General features: G+C 40.0%; 1 protein-coding gene across 1 annotated transcript; it reads right to left on the bottom strand.

The window, feature by feature from the left end:
• Positions 1-272: 272 nt before the first annotated feature.
• WDR53 (WD repeat domain 53) lies at positions 273-19,266 on the bottom strand. The gene is made up of 3 exons (XM_015085763.3): positions 18,992-19,266; positions 12,554-13,049; positions 273-6,757 (listed from the first exon to the last, which is right to left on the bottom strand). Exons 2-3 carry the CDS (start codon positions 13,031-13,033, stop codon positions 6,161-6,163), a joined length of 1,077 nt encoding a protein of 358 aa, XP_014941249.1. The 5' UTR covers positions 13,034-13,049; positions 18,992-19,266; the 3' UTR covers positions 273-6,160.
• Between the last annotated feature and the right edge of the window lie 16 nt (positions 19,267-19,282).

Genomic DNA, 19,282 nt, shown 5'->3' on the forward strand with positions numbered 1-19,282 from the left:
TATAGCTAATAAAATAAACTGTCAACATTATTTTAATGGCTGATGCTGTTTTGCTGAAACTAAATTACCTCTCACATGAATTTGGCACTAATTGCTTTAGAGGAGGTTCTTTGTATTTGGCAAGTTGATGCTACCTTGGGCAGAGCAGTGACTCAATTATAAGACATTTCTCTAATTGAATTACATGCATCACTTGGTTCATGCATTCTCAGTTTATCAATTTTAGATTTACAGAATTAAAAAAATGTTTTAATGTTTATTTATTTTTGAGAGAGAGAGAGATAGAGCAAGAGTGGGGGAGGGGCAGGGACAGAGAGACATAGAATCTGAAACAGGCTCCAGGCTCTGAGCTGTCAGCACAGAGCCTGACGCAGGGCTCGAACCTGGGAACAGTGAGATCATGACATGAGCTGAAGTTGGATGACTGAGCCACCCAGGCGCCCCCCGAGTTCTTTTTTTTAAATATACCTATTTTAAAAGACTTTTAATTAGTTTTTTTAAGCCAAAATACCCTATGACACGATACGTTCATCTGTTAACTTGTATTAAACAACATCTGTACCATTCCCCTACTCCACCAACCCCTCATAACCATTTTACTTTCTGCTTTTACAATTTTTTTTTAATTCCACATATAAGAGATAACATACAGTATTTGTCTTTCTCTATTTGACTTATCACATGTAGCATGTTTTCAAGGTCCACCCATGTCGTAGCAAATGGCAGAATTTCTTTTCTCATGGCTGAATAGTACATATTCGTATGTATATAAATGTGTGTGCGTGCACGTGTGTGTACACACACACACATGCTGCCACATCTTCTTTATCCATTCATCCTTTGCTGGACACCCAGGTTGTTTCTGTATCTTGACTATTGTGAATGATGCTACAATAAAAATGGGAGTACATATGTCTCTTCAATAATGTGTTTTCATTTCCTTTGGATACATATCCAGAAGTGGGATAACAAGATCATATGGTAGTTCTACTTTTTTTTAAAAGTTTTTTTGTTTCTTTGTTTGTTTTAGTGTTTATTTTTGAAAGAGAGAGGGAGACCATGAGCAGGGGAAGAGCAGAGAGAGAGGGAGACACAGAATTTGAAGCAGACTGTAGGCTCTGAGCTGTCAGCACAGACGTGGGGCTCAAACTCACAGACTGTGAGATCATGACCTAAGCTGAAGTCAGACACTTAACCAACTAAGCCATCCAGGAGCCCCTAGGTCTACCTTTAATTTTGGAGGAATCTCCATGCTGTTCTTCATAGTGGCTGAACCAGTTTACTTACTATTATAATTTGTAATAAAATAATGTTTGCATTTATCTAGCCACACATTGGCTTATAACACAATTAACAATGTTGTACCTCCCAGATGTACTACTTAATGAACCTAATAACTGAACTCCTGGCAGTACAACATATGGTTATTTATGAGTAAATTCGAGTTTGAGAAGTAGATGCAGATTATGTTTAGTCTATGGACTCAGAAGACATAACAATTCTTACAAACTCTTTGATTGTATTTCATAATCACATATTTGATGGTATACTTTATAGAAATCCTAAGATTAAACCAATTAACTAAATAAATTTTCAAAGATGCACTCAATTTTCAGGCCTACCTGTGACCTGTTGTGTCAATATTTATAAGTCATTGTTTTTACTTGACCACTCCGTGCTCTGGATGCTTCTTCAATCATTGCCTAGAATGATTACAGAAAAATTATGCCCAAGTGGAGAGTCACTTCCCCCAAATGTATTTTATGGCTATAGAGGAGGACCTTAAGGAGGCTCCATTAAATATCAGCCCAGACCTTTCCTTCACCAAGAGTACCAGGGTATGACAGGCTCTCCTGGTGTTGGGGAGGTGTTCTGAATTTCTTTCACATTCTCTCTTGGGCCTAGATTAAATCCCACTCCTCTGGCTGGCATATGGTCCTAATGGTGGTGGCCATAGCAGAGTACTTTGTTCACTCCAGCAGACTCCTATCTTCACTCTCCCAGTATCCTCTGGTCTGACAGTCTAGTCTCTAAAATGAACTTTAGCCCAGTGGAAGGGGCAATCTTCCTCACTAGGGGCACACCACAGGAAGACGGTTGTATACAAAGGAGACGCCTTTCTGCGCAGACACCAGACTGTACCACAAGGATCCTCTTGCTCCCAGCCTTTCACCTCTATAAGCCCACCCAGGGCTGAGGGGCCCATCTTTTGCACTTCTGGCTGCCACCCTCTCCAACCACCAGACTTTGGCGCAGTAAGAATGGTATTAGTCAAAACTGACTGGCCAAGAACAAGAATGAAATTGTTACTAAATTTCTTAGACATATTAGGATTATGGTTTTATTGGAAAGTGTCTTTTTTAGGAGACGCATGCTGATGTATTTTGAGATAAGTGTTATGGTATCTCACTTTCAAATAGTTCAGAGGGAGCCTGGGTGGCTCAGTCAGTTAGGCATCTGACTTTGGCCTAGGTCATGATTTCCCCAGTCCCAAGTTCAAGCCCTGCGTCAGGCTCTGTGCTGATAGCTCAGAGTCTGAAGCCTGTTTCATATTCTGTGTCTCCCTCTCTCTCTCTCTGCTTCTCCCCCATTCATACTCTATCTAAAAGTAAATGAACATTAAAAAATTTTTTAAATCAAATAGTTCAGAAAACCAAACACACACACACACACACACACAGCACTTGTGCAGTATATTAATCTGTTTCCACTAATTATCTGCTTATAAATAGAAAAACTGAGGTCAAGGGAGATCTGTTCATAGGTTAAGGCACCAGGATTATACATGATTCTGCCAAAGGGTGATTGATTAATCCTAAAGGTATTTTTGCTTTTGGCGGGGAGAAGCAACTGGGTGCCACTGCCATCAGCCTCAGCATGGTCTATCCTGGACCACAAACTGATTGTAATATGGAGAAGGAACATCAAATATGAAATGAGCATGTCTGGGTGTCTGTAAATTGAGCACTGGTCGGGAGAACCATGTGTAGCCCTGACAGCTGGTCTTAAAAATAACATGAAACACAAGCAAAGGGTTCAGTCTGGTTGCCAGGTAACCCTGCCACCAGCTCCCTTTCAGTTGACCTTTTTTGTTTTCTATATACTTAATATTTATACTTTCTGGACCTCCTTTGATTCATTTAAGATTTAATGAGTACTGTTTGTATAAGTTGAAGGGATCCAGGATAGACCAGACCGTAAGTTCTGAAACAGGGCAGAATTCTTGCCTTCAAGCATCTTATAGTCTAATAAGGGGTCCTGGGTGGCTCAGTCAGTTAAGCATAGGACTCTTGATTTCGGCTCAGGTTATGATCTCATGGTTTATGAGATCGAGCCCTGTGTAGGGCTCCCTACTGACAGCACAGAGCCTGTTTGGGATTCTCTCTGCCCCTTAGCTGCTTCCACTTGCTCTCTCAAAATAAACTTAAAAAAAAAAAAAAAAAAGCAGGTACACAATTACTATGATTATGTTTAACATAATCCTTTACTACTTGCAACATAATTACATCTGCAAAGATCCTTTTACCAAAGTAACATTTACAAGTTCCAGGGATTAGAACCTGTTACCTTCGGGGGACATTTTCAGCCTACTACAGATGGGGGACTTTGGAAAGCCTACTTTTGGGGCAGGGGGCAGAGGGAGAGAGAATCCCAAGCAGGTTCTACACCCAGTGTGGAGACTGACATAGGGCTCGACCTCACAACTGTGAGATCATGACTTGAACTGACGTCAAAAGTTGGATGCTTAATTGACTGAGCCATCCAGGTGCCCCTGGAAAGCCCACTTCTAAGGGGTGACTACTGAAGTTCTTGTTTGTCATCTGAATAGCTGACTGGCAACTAGAGCTAAGCTATATTCAAAATGGTATCCTGATTCTCTGTAAGCCCAGACGGAGGTGCCTTCCTTTGCTTACTTTACCATTATGTTTCCTCAAACTTTCATTAACTAAAGTAACCTGGGTAGGTCTCTTGCTTGCCAATTGAAAGGGTCAAACTGTAACATAATAGCTGACCTAAGAAGGGTTTGTTTTATACATAATTTTCATACAAATATCAATAGTTAGTTGTAGATCTTTGGACTATTAGTTTAGCGTACACTCCCCTTCTCTGAGAACTAACTCCCCAACTATGGGAGTGGGCCCTTTTGGATATGTGGATACTAAATTACTATGTCATTTAGTAATGACAGTAGCCCCCTAGCCAGAGCTGACTGGATCAAAGGCAGGTGCTTAACTAAGTTGGATCAATCACATTCTCTTCAGGAACTTAGGACACTGCTCACTTGGTTTCTGGAATTGAAATGAATTGTTGATATAGCCCTGAAAGGCTATATACTTTTTGCAAGTAAAAACCATCATGTAGAGAGAAGCAGAGACAAGTGACCGTGAGAACTCAAGAAAATGCAGCTGCCTTGATTCCTTTTTTAAATTTAAACTTTAAAAAAAATTGGGGCACCTGGGTGGCTCAGTTGGTTGGGTATCCGAATTCAGCTAGGTCATGATCTGACAGTCCATGAGTTTGGGACCCGCGTCGGGCTCTGTGCTGACAGCTCAGAGCCTGGAGCCTGCTTTGGATTCTGTGTCTCCCTCTCTCTGCTCCTCTCCCACTTGTGCTCTCTCTCTCTCTCAAAAATAAAACATTAAAAAAAAAATAAACTTAAAAAAAATCTTTTCTTTAATGTTAACTTATTTTTTTGAGAGACAAAGCATGAGCAGGGGAGGGGCAGAGAGAGAGAGAGAGAGAGAGAGAGAGAGAGAGAGAGAGAGAGAGAGGGAGACACAGAACCCAAAGCAGGCACCAGGCTCTGAGCTGTCAGCACAGAGCCTGATGCGGGGCTTGAACTCCCTGACTGCAAGATCAGGACCTGAGCTGAAGTCAGGCAGATGTCAGTCAGTCAGTCAGTTGGTACAAATGCTTAACCGACTGAGCCACCCAAGTGCCCCTAAACCTTTTTTTAAAGCTTATTTGAGAGAGTACATGTGCATGTATGCACATGATCCGGGGGTAGAGTGAGAGAGACAGAGGGAGAGAATCCCAAGCAGGCTCCGTCCTGTTAGCACAGAGCCTGAGGTGGGGATCTATCTCACAAACCTCCAGATCATGACCTGAGCCGAAATCAAGAATCGAACACTCAACAATTGACTGAGCTACCTAAGCGCTCCTTTTTAAAAAAATTTTTTTTTAATTTTATTTTTTTAAGACAAAGAGACAGGGAGAGAGAGCAAGTGGGGGAGAGGGGCAGAGAGAGAATCCCAGGCAGGCTCCACACTCAGCTCAGAGCCTGAAGCCTACTTTAGATTCCATCCTCCTCAGTCTGCCCCTTCCCCACTTGTGCTCTCTCAGGAAAAAAAAAAATTAAAAAAACAAAACAAAACATGTAGAGAAGACAGTGATCCCGGCCATGATGAAAAGGAACTTACTCTTGACATACTATCTTGGTTTCTATTCTCTACCTCTTCTCTCTCGTCTCTACTTTTAACTTCTGCTTAGTCAGAATTTCTGCTTATTCGTAACTTTGGCTTATTCTTGGTTGTATCAGCACCACAGCCTGGATTACTGCATAATATCCTAAACTGATCTGACCCTGAAGCCCTTTTCTTAGAAACAACAGAGAGTGACTGTCAGCAAAGCCTTCTGGGCTTTATAGAGAACAAGTAAGAACAGGTTTCTTCTTCCAACTTGGTAAGGTTCCTCAAGACATCCTAGGATCTGAATTAACCAATGTCATTTGGTTACACTACACTTGGATTAGATCATATGTGGGCTTCCCTGAGGCAGGAGGCTTGACAAGACAACCAAGATCCTTTCCAGGTAAGTAATCATGTCTGCAATTTTCCTAGTTCTTTGTTACTTAATAACTCTGAGTCTGATTACTTCTCCTCCTCCAAATTTTAATGTCATTTACTACATAAAGTATTACCCAATTATCTTTTGCTCAGTGTCTTATAATTTATACAATGGAAGGGTATTATTCAAAATATGACAATAGGCGTTGAGGCAGGCACTTGTTGGGATGAGCACTGGGTGTTGTATGTAAGCCAATTTAACAATAAATTATATTAAAAAATATGACAAACATTAAGAATGACAAAAATGAAGAAACAGGATTTTTTTCAACCTATAAAAGTTCTGCTGCACTTTTTCAAATTTTTTATTGGATTTAAAATGCTTTTAAGGGATATACAGATACACTACTAGTTTGATCAGCTACTAATATATTTTGGTATCCCTTCATTTTTGTACTCAACAGCCAGTTCACCTTTTCTCCATGTTCAACACTTAGTTTTGGTAAAATTTTGCCATGTTCTTCTTCATCTGTTACGAGAGCATGAGTATTTCTACCCTGCTTCGTATAAGCTGCTTTTTTAGTTTTCTTCCTGTGGGTATGTTTTGTAGGGCTCTTCTGTTTTTTTTCAACTTCACTGCTTACATCCCACAACATTATCTTCCCATCATTCCCTCCAGTAAGCAGCATATAGGATTCTGGCAGAAAGCAGACCTGGGATACTCCCAAAGTGTGGCCCTTAAATCCCAGTTCTTGTTCACACTTAACTCCCACCACCCTAAAGATTCGAACCTTACCATCTTCTGCACCACAGCTAAAAATATTGCCACATGATGCTACAGACACAGAGTGGGCTAAAGCAGGGTTTAAAAGCTGACCAGGTGATTGTGGGCTTTCCATCTCTTCTGTTTCATCTTCCTGCAAATTTGTAATCCAGAGTGGCCGTGCTTTCTGAAGGTTCCACAGCATCACCTTTAAATAAGAGGAAGTTATGTAGTCAAACAGAGGCCTAGCCATTTTGCTCGACTATCATGCTTATTCCACTTGTAATAAAGTCATCAAAGTAGTCTGATAATAATTAGTATGATACATTTCTAGCAATATTAAATTTTTAAAAATTCAGCTGGCACCACAATGTGCCAGTGGAAAAACTCAGACGCCAATGTACAATAAGGTAGAAAACAAGATCCTGAATAACTTGGGATTAACAAACCCATCAAACTGTATGTAATCCACATTCTTGAGCAGTTGCATTTCTTTAAGTCACTGTATCCTCATCTCTACAAGTAAAATAGAACATTATAAAACTTATTAATTTTAGTCTATGCTGGCTGCAAGTCAGAAAGCCTGTCAACTAAATAAATGAAATCTGGATTATCACTGAAATGATTTGTATCTGGATGCTTTCTCTTTCCTTTCATACAACCTAAAGTACCCATTTTAGAGGCTTACCTCAAGTTCCTGTCCCTCTAGGAAGGCTTTCCTAAATATTCCAGCTCACTTCTCTCTTGCCTGTATTTAATTTCTATGCTATTAATTAACATATACTATTAGCTTGTCAGTTTCTTGAGATTTAATTCACCTTAAACATTTTTTTGTAAATTTTAAGTAGGCTCCACGCCCAACATGGGGATTGGACTCACAGCCCTGAGATCAAGAATCATGTGCTCTACCAACTAAACCAGCCAGGCATCCTGAGATTTAATTCATCTTTGCTTAATACCTGGAAAGAGCAAAAATTCCATACCTATCTGTTGATTAATTTGACATCCTGGCATATGTGGGTTTTTTTTGTTGTTCCCTACCATGATTTTGGACCTACTAAATTGATTTAAATGAAATGCTAATTGAAACCTGTTTAAAACAAAACAAAAAACTTTGTGAATTGATTTTACTCTATAATCTAGTGATTCATTTTCTTCCCACAGCAACCAATTTGAAAAGGAAAATATTCTTCATACTTTCAGAGAATAGACAGCTTTATTTTACCATCTAGTATTATCCCTTAATTATTACTCACGATTTAAAATAGACACTAGAATAAGCATGGTTCAGTCAAAAGCACAGATCTGAACTGACAAGATTACTACTGCTGATGAATATTAAGGATTTGGTTTTCTATTGAAGGTAACTGCCCTCAACTCAGCCTCTGAAAGAAGTGACCTCTAATACATTCTGCTTCTATCAAGAAAAGCACTGAAAACTCTTTTAGATTGGATTTATAACATTTTACTAAGTGGCCAGCAGTTGCTATTTGGCTGAAGCTAAAATATTAACAAATTAAAATAAATTAAAGTAAAATAAAGAAATACCAGAAAATATAACAAAGACGTGATATGGAAACAAATCTCTAAAAAAAAAAATCTGAACACAAGGCAAATGGCACATTCCAGAATCTGCTAACTTAACTGTCTTGGCAGGTATCCCCAAGTCTTTCTTGCACTACCGTGCATGATGCCTAGATTATATTTTGTGCCCTCTTAAGACATGAACTATACTCAAAGTATTTTCAGCAGCTTAAACATTTTTGTATTTACTGAAATCTAAATGTGTTAACAGCCATCCCAGATTCTACCAATCCAAGAATAATTTTCAAGTATTGAAGATTTCCAGACTGTTCCTTTCTGGACATTCTCTATACTACTTTACTCTTCCTAACCGCCAAAGATTCCAAGGTGTTTTTACAATTTCTCAACCACCTGGTTCAAGTGGTGTCACTCAAAGCGGGAAAGCAAGAGATACTAAAAGAAAAGAACACAAGAGTCTGGGGGTTATGGTCCTACAAAACGTCAGAGGGGGGAGAAAGTGGACAACTGGCAAATGTTCAGAAGTGAATGCAATCACATCAAAGTGACCCTGCTCACAAATTCCTCCCCCTACAAAAACATTTCTTTCCACAGAAAAGATTCATTTTTAAGGGAAAAAAAAAGCCTTCTTGCCATCCTGATCCTTAACTATTTGTACTAGTGATCCTTCAAACTCCAGAAAAAACAATAAACCTTTTGAACCATTTATTTGCAGATGTGGAAATGAGGGGCAAAAAATCAATGTGTATGCCACAGAAATATATGATGGTCTCAAATTTCCAAAGGTCTTTACAAGAGAAAACTGTATCTGAGTGGTGGCTACACATGTATTTAATGTTCTTCTTATACTTTACACATATATTATAAATATTTTGTAGTTATTTAATAAAAAATTAAGCAGTCTAGGAGCTCCTGGGTGGCTCAGTCGGTCGAGTTTCTGACTCTTGATTTTGGCTTAGGTCATGATCCCAGGGTCTTGGGATCCGTGCTGTTTGCATGGAGCCTGCTTAAGATTCTCTCTTTCCCCCTCTGCCACTCTCCCGCATTTGCACTCTCTCTAAAAAAAAAAAAAAAAAAAAAAAATTAAGCAGTCTCAAATGTCTTAATAAATCAATTTGTTAAGTTCCCTGCCACTCTAAGTGTGCTTTGCCTAATTATTTAAACCGATGTAAATCAAAGAGTATAATTTTTATGATTTCTGTAATAACAAAGATAGGTACATTGAATATATCTCCTGTGTGTGGCAATAATTCAATTCCTGCCTTGAGGTAAAATGTGTTTGTTCAGAGAGAAAGAGCTCTCAAAATTAACCTTATAACAACTCCATTCCACTTTTATGCCTACAATCTTGGACTCCTTCAGATTAGCTATTCTTAAAGTTTAGAATAACATCAGATAACCAGGTTTTAAGAAGTAAACTGTTAGATACACAACTTGAGCGGAAGTCAAATGCTTAACTGACTGAGCCACTCAGGCACTCCAAGGAAAGTAATTTCTTAAAAGTTCTGTGTGATGTCTTACCACTGTTAAATCACAACCCAATGCAGAAATTAATCTACAGTGAATATTTAGGTCTTGGCAGTCAAATCAAATAAGCAATTACCTAAGCCTCCTTTTCACAAAATATTTAGGTTGTTCTATATTGCTCTCTAGCAGTTGCCTGCCACTAGAACTTCTCTCCCAGAACTGACGGCAAAATAAATTCTAGATGCCCATTTCTTATCTAATCTGAGAAGTATATAGGTCATTTTTGCACACCTAATTGTTTACTGCCATGCCTAGTATATTAATGAACCAGAGATTGGAAACTGGTACAGCCTAAGGTTGAAAGAATGACTAGTCAAAGAGACACTGTACAATCTGCCTACTCAACACAGATATCCACCTGGATGTGTAGGTCTTTTGTGTGTGTGTGTGTGTGTGTGTGTGTGTGTGTGTGTAGGTCTTTCTGTATAACCAAAATAGGCAGATTATCACCATGAGGGTAGAAAATGTAGGTTTGTAAGGGCTTGGTCAAGACATAGGTGTGGATAAAGAGTTTATAGGTTGTAGGGTCACTGTGCCCCTCAAATGCAGAATGATTCCCAACAGAGGAACTATAGACATTTTTGGTAAGACAATTCTTTATTGTTTAGGGACTGTCCCAGTGCTGCTGGCCATCCACTGATCCTGCCTACTAACTACCAGTAGCTTGGGGGAGGGTAATGGCAGTCATTGTGGAAACAACAAAACCCAGCCTCGTTTATTTCTAACTTATGAGGGGGTGTAGTGGGTAGAGAAGGGAGTGGTAAAGACTGCTGGCCAAAAAGGTAGAAAGATAAAGCTTTTGATGATATTAATGGAATCACAAAGTCTTGAAAGATATTGTACACAGTAAAGAATATAGACTAGGGCACGTGGGTGGCTCAGTTGATTAAGTATCCACCTCTTGATCTCAGCTTACGTCACAATCTAATGGTTCGTGGGGTCGAGCTGTGGATAGGGCTCTGTGCAGACACCGTGGAGCCTGCTTGGGATTCTCTTTCTCCCTCCCTCTCTGACCCTCCTCCACATACTCTCTTTCGCAAAATAAATAAATAAACATTAAAAAAAAGAATAAACACTTATAACTGTGCAGGACACAGGTCATTAATAAACAATGGTTCTTTTTCTAGAAGTCGCCTGTTTGCAAACCAAGAACCTTTTCTAACACAGTGCTGATGATCTCCTGCTTGAGATCTCCTGTTTGTGATACCTCTGATGTCACAGAAAAAAAATACAGCCTTTGAAGCCAGAGAGACTCAAGTCCGAATCTCAATTCAGGCAGCTATATGGATACTTAATTTGAACCTCAGTCTCATTTCTAAAAAAGTAACAGTAATTATCAGGGTATGAGTTGAATGAAAACTAATATGTAAAGCACTGGCAAGTAGTAAGTGCTTATCAAAGAGAAACCATGATTATTCTCACTCCAGTGATAACATTTATTTTTAACTAGGCTTCATGCCCAGCATGGAGGCCAACATGGGGCTTAAACTCACAAACTGCGAGATCATGACCTGAGCTGAGATCAAGAGTTGAGTTGGACACTTACCTGACTGAGCCACCCAGGCACCCCTACAAGATTTACTTTTAAGAGGAAGTACATCTGGGGTGTCTGGGTGGCTCAGTCGGTTGAGCATCCAACTTCAGCTCAGGTCATGATCTCACAGTTTGTGAGTTCGAGCCCCACGTTGGGCTCTGTGCTGACATCTCAGAGCCTGGAGCCTCTTCAGATACTGTGTCTCCTTCTATGCCCCTTCCCCACTCATGCTCTGTCTCTCAAAAATGAATAAACGTTAAAAAAAAAAAATTAAGAGGAAGTACATCTGCTATGGGAAAGTTCAAGCTATCTGAAAGCTTTCTTTTATTAAACCAAACCAAAGTCTGCTTCCCCATGACTTCTATTACCACTAGCACATTCCACTTCTCCCCCTCATGAAAACTAAGAATTAAACAGTTCCATTTCCAGGGCGCATGGATGGCTGAGTCAGTTAAGCATCTGACTCTTGGTTTCAGCTCAGGTCATGATCTCACAGTTCATGGGTTAGAGCCCTGCATTGGGCTCCATGCTGACAGTGTGGAGCCTGCTCGGGATTCTCTCCCCCTCACCCCAGTTCATGCTCTTTCTAATAAATAGATAAATAAAAAAATAAACAAACACTCCCATTTTACCCACATAACGGGGTTTCTTGCTATATCCACTCTTCTGACAGACTTCCTCTGAATTTGGTCTAATTTGTGATGTGATGTTCCTTTTAAAACTTACTCAAGGCAATGCTCTGATCTTGGTCACCAATATACAATAATTCAATTAATACACCACAGAATTTTAAAGTAAGAACAACAAGAGATTCTCTCTCTCTCTCTCTTTTCTTTTAGAAAAAATAATAGAATTTGTAGAGAGCGGGCGATAGTCTTCAGCATGCTCCTTTGTTTAAAAAGATGTTTAGGGGCGCCTGGGTGGCTCAGTCAGTTCAGCATCCGACTTCGGCTCAGGTCATGATCTCGCGGTTCGTGAGTTCAAGCCCCGTGTCGGGCTCTGTGCTGACAGCTCAGAGCCTGGAGCCTGCTTCCAGTTCTGTGTCTCCCTCTCTCTCTGACCCTCCCCTGTTCATGCTCTGTCTCTCCTTGTCTCAAAAATAAATAACGTTAAAAAAAAAAAAAAAGATGTTTAGAATCAAATATTTGAATTCTCAGGTTTTATGACTGTCTTAAGCACAGAGAAAGGAAGGTTAAAGGATAAACGATTACTTTATGAATAAAATCTACTTGGCTTTGTCAAGTTAGCATTAAACATGCAGAAATAAAGCTCATGCTTCATACACAAATAAGACACGTTAGAGAACAGAAAATGCAAAAATATATTTAGCCTGGTCAGTAATTTGATCGTTACCAAACCCATTAAAAATTACCCAAGTACTCTCTGCAATATATTCATTACCTGCATATCCAGTCCACATGACACCAGGCTCTGAGGTCTTTGAGGCCGAAAAGCTACAGAAGAACAGATATTGGAATGTCTCTTCAGTGATCTGCTAACTTTCTTATTTTGCAGATCTAGGATTTTGATTGCTCCAGAGTCATCAGCAGAAGCCAGCAGGTTTTCAGTTTCATTCAATGAGAGACAATTGATCTCTTCTTCATTCACATGAAAATGGTCCAAGGAACCTTTGAGTGACCGGACATCCAGTAAGCTAATGGTTTCTCCATGTGAAGCATAGAGCTTAGTGGGGCAGGAGGGAGAGAATAAGACACTGGTAACATCATCAGCCCCTTGGAAGCGTTTATGTCCTAATGGAGTCCCATCTTCACCCCAAACCATAAGATCACCACCCTCTGCTCCAGAAGCGACTAGGCCTTCTTGACTTGCATTCAGGCAGAGAATAGGTGAAGAATGTCCACCAGTCCACTTGACTGCCATTATGGCCCAGAAGACACTGTGGAGAGGGGGAAAAAAACTATAATCTTTTATTTAAGAACTTGATGGGAGGAGACAAATACAATATGCAGTATTTCACTTAAATATTTAAAAAGACATCTAAAAAACCTTAATTTAAAAAAAGGACATTTGAAGATCAAGTCTACAAAAGTTTAGTTGCACACAGGATTGGGTACACCTGGCTGGCACATGCCTAAATGGACTTTCTATGCTATCAGGGACCCAGGCAAACCTTGTCCGCTAGCATCTGATATGAGGTTCACATTAGAATAAATATCATATATTTAAATTAGTAAAAATTCTTTTTAAAAGAGAGATGCTTGGGGCACCTGGATGGCTCGGTCGGTTAAGCATCCGATTCTTGATTTCAGCTCAGGTCATGATCTCATGGTTTGTGAGTTTGAGCCCCACATCCGGCTCTGTGCTGACAGTGTGGAGCCTGCTTGGGATTCTCTCTCTCCCCTCCCCCATCTCTACCCCTCCCCCCCTCAAAACAAACAAACTTTAGGGGCATCTGGGTGGCTCGGTTGAGTGTCCGACTTCAGCTCAAGTCATGATCTCAGTTTGTGGGTTCAAGGCCCGCATCAGGCTCTGTACCGACAGCTCAGAGCCTTAAGCCTGCTTCAGATTTTGTGTCTCCCTCTCTCTCTCTTCCCTTCCCCCACTCGTGCTCTCTCTCTCTCTCAAAATAAACGTTAAAAATAATTAAAAATAAACTTAAAAAAATAAAAAATAAAAGAGAGCTGTTCAATTATCAAGTTATATCTTTTATATGAATAATGTTTTAGAGAATGAGCTCTGGAGCTAGACTCTCTGAGTTTGAATAGCTCTACTACCTATTATTAGCTGGGTGACTTTGGTCAAGTTACCGAACCTCTCTGTGATTCATTTTCCTTCTCTATAAAATGGGGGTAATAAAAATAATAGCACCATTTCACAGGATCATAGCAAAATAATATGTGTAAAGCACATATAACAGTGTCTGGTACATAATGAGGGCTCAACAAATACTACCATGATCACTTTTCCTATTAAAAAAAAATATTTTAATGCAATCTCTACACCCAACATGGGGCTCTAACTCATAAACCCAAGATCAAGAGTCACATGCTCCACTGACTGAACCAGCCAGGCACCCCTCACTTCTTCTATTTTTATTAGGCTGGTCAAAGTGGTATCATGTATCTACATCAATAGTCCTCAAAGTATGGCCTCCAGACCAGCAGCATCAGCATAAACTAGGAACTCAGAAATATAAATTGCCCAATACTACCCTAGAGAATCAGAAATGCTGGGGTTGGGGCCTAGCCATTTGACAATAGTTTAAAAAAATTTTTTTTAACATTTATTCATTTTTTGAGAGACAGAGCGTGAGCAGGGGAGGGACAGAGAGGGAGACACAGAATCCAAAACAGGTTCCAGGCTCTGAGCTGTCAGTACAGACCCGGAAACAGGGCTTGAACTCAAGAACTGTGAGATCATGACCTAAGCTGAAGTCAGATGCTTAACTGACTGAGCCACTCAGACACCCAACCACTTGTTAACAGTTTTTAACTTGTTAGGATTCTCTGAAAGTACAGAAAATGACGAAAAGCCATAAATGATTCATTATATTCATAAAAGCATTCATTAATGCTTTTAAAGTACTCGGGTATTTTTAAGTTTATTTATTTAAGAAATCTCTACACCCAACATGGGGCTCAAACTCACAACCCTGAGATCAAGAGTCACATGTTCTATTGACTGAGCCAGCCAGATGCCCTGTACTCATGTATTTTTAATTACTTTATCACCCACTTAACACTTAACAGCAGTACTTATGTGCAAAATTGAGATTCCTGATACACTAGGCATCCCAGATTTATATAATGAAACTGTCATATAATACCACCCTGCCTTAACTGCCTGTTGGATAAAGCAAAAAAAGGAAATCAGGGCAATTTATATAACTCTAAATGGTTAGAGAAAAGAAAGCAAACAAACCTACCGGGAGAATTTATCTAGTGAGAAATTGCCATTGCTGCTCTCATATTTTCAGATATGAAACCTGAATTTAGTCCAATAGCACAGAGATAAATTTCCTAATATTGTTCTGAAAAATGATTTAAAATAATCTGGCAATCCGCCCGAAGTTTCTATTCCTGACACAAAGCTTATTTCCTCCCATTTTTAGACACTCGCACATACACAAAATCACTAACTAGACTGCAAAAAAATCACTAATCTTTTAGTAATCAAAGTAACGGGGGCGGGGGGGAGTAACAGAAACATGGTCACATAAACAGATATAGCAATTTTCATAAAGATGACAAAATAGGAAAGACAAAAAGATTTATTAAAAAAAACATTTATTTCAGCAGAAGCACTGAATTAGTATACAGACGAAACTAAAGACTGAAGTAAATAAGTTTTAAAGGAGAGGTTTGGAGAGGAAATGACTCAGAAAGAGGTAAAGACAGGGAACTCGGGTAGTTTGATTTTTGCTAACAAGTAATGAAATAGTAGTTAAATAATTTTCTACCATAAAAAAGGCTTTTACCAAATGTTCCAGATAAAGGAAGAAAAAAGTACACTTAGCACAATTTGAAATAAATGTTATTAACGTTATTTAGGCTTAGGGACTGTCATCTGTGGTGACTGACTTATCACGTTAACATAGATAAAATGCTACCTTAAAATACGAAGTTTGTATTAACCATTGAAAAGACCAGTAGAGTTACAAATAATTTTAACTTTTTTCTTTAGAGAATTGATCGATTATTTCCTACGTTAGTTTTAATTTTTCTACAGTGAATCCACTTTAAAGTCCGGGGAAGTCTGCCCTCTACAGCTTTAGGATTTTGTGTGCATGTGTTTTTGAATTCCTACTGGGATTTTAAGTTTTCTCTAAGACAAGAATGAGGCAAGGTTTCTAGTACTTCTGCTTTCCCATCACATATCTACTCACAGGTGACCTAAGTAAATGCCGACTGGTGAAGTTTTCACAGGTTTTCTGCCTAATATAATTTTTTTCTGGAAAAGACTCATTAAAGACACACGTGGTTAAGCTCACCCCAAAGTGTGAGAAATTAGGCAATAAATGGATTTTGAGCTTAAAGGAACTATTACAGACAATACAGCTCCTGTAAATTTTTCCATAATGGAATCAGTGTCTATTGATCTCACAAAACCAAGGTCAGCCCTACCTTAACCTCTACGCACCAGTGTAAAATACAAATTAAACTTCTAATCTCTACATCACTTGAATAATATTTACTGATCACCAAGCTAGTCAGAAAAATAAAAATAAAGACCTATTATGGAGAATGTTAAGAAAAATAGTTGAAGGGCTCCTGGGTGGCTCAGTCAGCTAAGCATCTAAGTTTGGGTCAGGTCATGATCTCAGAGTCATGAGTTCAAGCCCCACACTGGGCTCTCTGTTATCAGCACAGATCCTCTGTCCCTCTCCTCTCTCTGCCCTTCCCCCGCTTGTGTGCTCTCTTTCTCTCAAAAATAAATAAACATTAAAAAAATAAAATTAAAGCAAGAAAAACTGTTGGGAAAGTCCCAGAAATGTACTATACATTGAAGCTTTTCAACTTATGCAGGGTATTGATCACGGGAGTCAACCAGAACCCCTGGGATCACTCGTTTACTTAGTCTACAAAATTAAAATTATTTGTTCTCTTATTTGAAACATACCCAAAGGCCACTATCAAAAAGTATTAAACAACAGGGGTGCCTGGGTGGCGCAGATGGTTGAGCACCTGACTTTTGATTTCAGCTCAGGTTATGCTATCATGGTTTGTGAATTTGAGCCCCGCATTGGGCATTGGGCTCTGTGCTCTCGGTGTCGGGCCTGCTTGGGATTCTCTCTCCTTCTCTCTTTGTTCCTCCCCAACTTGTGCACTCTCTCTCTCTCAAAATAAATAAATAAACCTAAAAAAAAAACCGTATTAAACAACAGATTGCTGTGATATAAGGCCGTGGCAAAAAAATGTAATTAAATCTGAGTTAAATCAAAACAATCTTTCAGAAATGAGCTGTCAGGCCACTGTTTCTTGTTTTTCCTTACTGGGACAGCAAAGCCTACAAGAAATAGGTAGGAGCCATTATCTCCTTGTTCAGGTATCAGGTCAACAAGCTTCTCTTCTCATAGGTAATGCCTAAAGCAATTTATCATAGCCTATTGTGCATTACTCTAATTAGATAATAGTTTCCTTTAATACCTAATGAAATCATGGAGTCGGCAAGGAAAGGTGGGGTATCTTGAGAACATTTTTAGAAAGGGTGGAAGGTGAAGATGGAAGTTCTGAACAGTCAGAAGGCAGGACAGTACTAAATATGGGGGAGGGGCAAGGTCAGGAGGATGATTTGTAGAAAGAAAAGGACCCAGTCATAAAATCTTTTCCTACTTTGAAATTCTGCCTGGGGCACTTGAAGGGGTACTTGCCACAAAGTCAGCTCACTGACTGGGCTGTATTAGCACCAGAATTATCTCATCAGATCCTTCAAAGGCTCCACCTCACCTACACTGTGACAGACAGAATAAATGTCAAAGTCTTTAATAACTGAATGATATCTAAATACTGCTCCAGTTATATTTCCATGTGCCCACACGTCCTTTTCAAGTGTCTGTGACTTCAAAGCTGTTGTTTCTGCCTGGTTCTTTGTCCCCTTCTCAGATGGACCAAACTCTACTTATCTTTGAAGAAAAAAAAAAAAAAAATTAAAGTGCCTTCCCAAACAAAACTCTGACCTCCTTGGGAGGGGACATCTTGTATGTCCCATAGATGAAAGTTGAAAAATGAATAATGAATAAAACTCCCTAGTCTGAGATTACACTACCATTCAAACAATATGAGGTAGTCACTATCAGTATAATAAGTATAGGTCAATTTTTTTTCACATGTTTGGGTTTTCCAAAGTTGGTCCTGATGTGGAGAAGCTGGATAGCAACCAAAATGATTGAAAGGCTGTGGCATTAGCACTAGTTAGTAAAGAATCTGGGATATTAAACTGGGAGGAAAAAAACATCTGGGAAGAAGGGACTAGCAAATAATAAACACCATTTACCAGAGAGTAGAGAAGGTAGTTGCTGTTCGTTTTTAATGGAGAATTAGAAATGTATTATACACAGAAGGAACTACTGAAAAGATTTCTTACCACATAAAGGCAAGACAGTGGAGTTGACTACTAAGGGAATCTGTGAGTCTTATAATAATTACCCCAGAGTTGTTTTGATAATTATATAAAACTCGAATCAAAGACCTGGCACAATGCCTTGTTCACATGATGGTTATTATTTTCTCTCACTAAGCATTCTTTAAAGGCTGTCAGAAAACTTTTGGCCACCTAGGAAAATGCAATATAACCAAATAATGCTTAAATTCTTTCTCTTCCAAGAAGCCATCTATAATTACAGCCTCCACATCATTCTCCCTATTGGAATGTCTAATTATATAAAAACACGCTGCCTGGATCCGCCTACTAATCGGGTTAGCAGGAAAAACTGGGAAAGGCTACATTTTGTCCAAAGAAAGGAGGACTTAATCAGCAATTACTCGGCACTTTCAGGCTATCGAAACATTTGGGCGGGGGTGGGGGGAGGTGGTGCGGGGATTCAAATATGATGACCTTATTTTCCAAATACACGCTAGGACTCAGGTTCTAATAAGTGCCAGTACCAACAAAGAACAACAGGGCCTGACCAGGAGAAGACGACCTCAGACGCCGAAGGTAAAGAAAGAAGATCCAACTTAAGTAGAAGGTGGCGGAGCTAGGACTTGGCTAGCAAGGAACTGGAAATTTCATGCGTTAGAGTGGAGTCTGAAGCAGGGACCTGACACAGGAAAACCTCACAGGGAAAGGGGCCCAGGAAAGCAGACGAGAGACCACTAGACCAAAAAAAGGAAAAGACACCGAGGAACAGCCACAAAGCCACAGATGCCAGCCTCATACCTGCGCTTCCCGCTTTCCTCCTCGGCGCCTCGTGATGACCTCACCTGTGGACGCCCAATCCCATCTAGCGCTGGGCGCGGGGCGCCTCAGCCAAACAGTCACATCCGGGGCCGAGAGGAACCGCGAGCGAGCTGGGCGTGCGCCCTTGCTTCGTGCCCTCAACCAGTATGGCGGAGCCACGGGCGCGCCGCGGGGAGGCCGTGCGAGTCGGGCGGTTCCGACGCCCGCGCTGAGCCGGGGAGGAGGGGCGGGGGACGCCCGTGCGGCCGGTGCGTCTGCCCTCAGTGAGGC

Source organism: Acinonyx jubatus, chromosome C2 (genome assembly GCF_027475565.1).
Source record: "Acinonyx jubatus isolate Ajub_Pintada_27869175 chromosome C2, VMU_Ajub_asm_v1.0, whole genome shotgun sequence".
Classification (NCBI taxonomy): domain Eukaryota; kingdom Metazoa; phylum Chordata; class Mammalia; order Carnivora; family Felidae; genus Acinonyx; species Acinonyx jubatus.

Coding starts and splice junctions, on each gene's coding strand:
- WDR53 (XM_015085763.3), bottom strand. CDS start 13,033: ATGGCAGTCAAGTGGACTGGTGGACATTCTTCACCTATTCTCTGCCTG. Junction 6,758..12,553: donor CATGTGGACTGGATATGCAG/GTAATGAATATA, acceptor TCTTATTTAAAG/GTGATGCTGTGGAACCTTCA.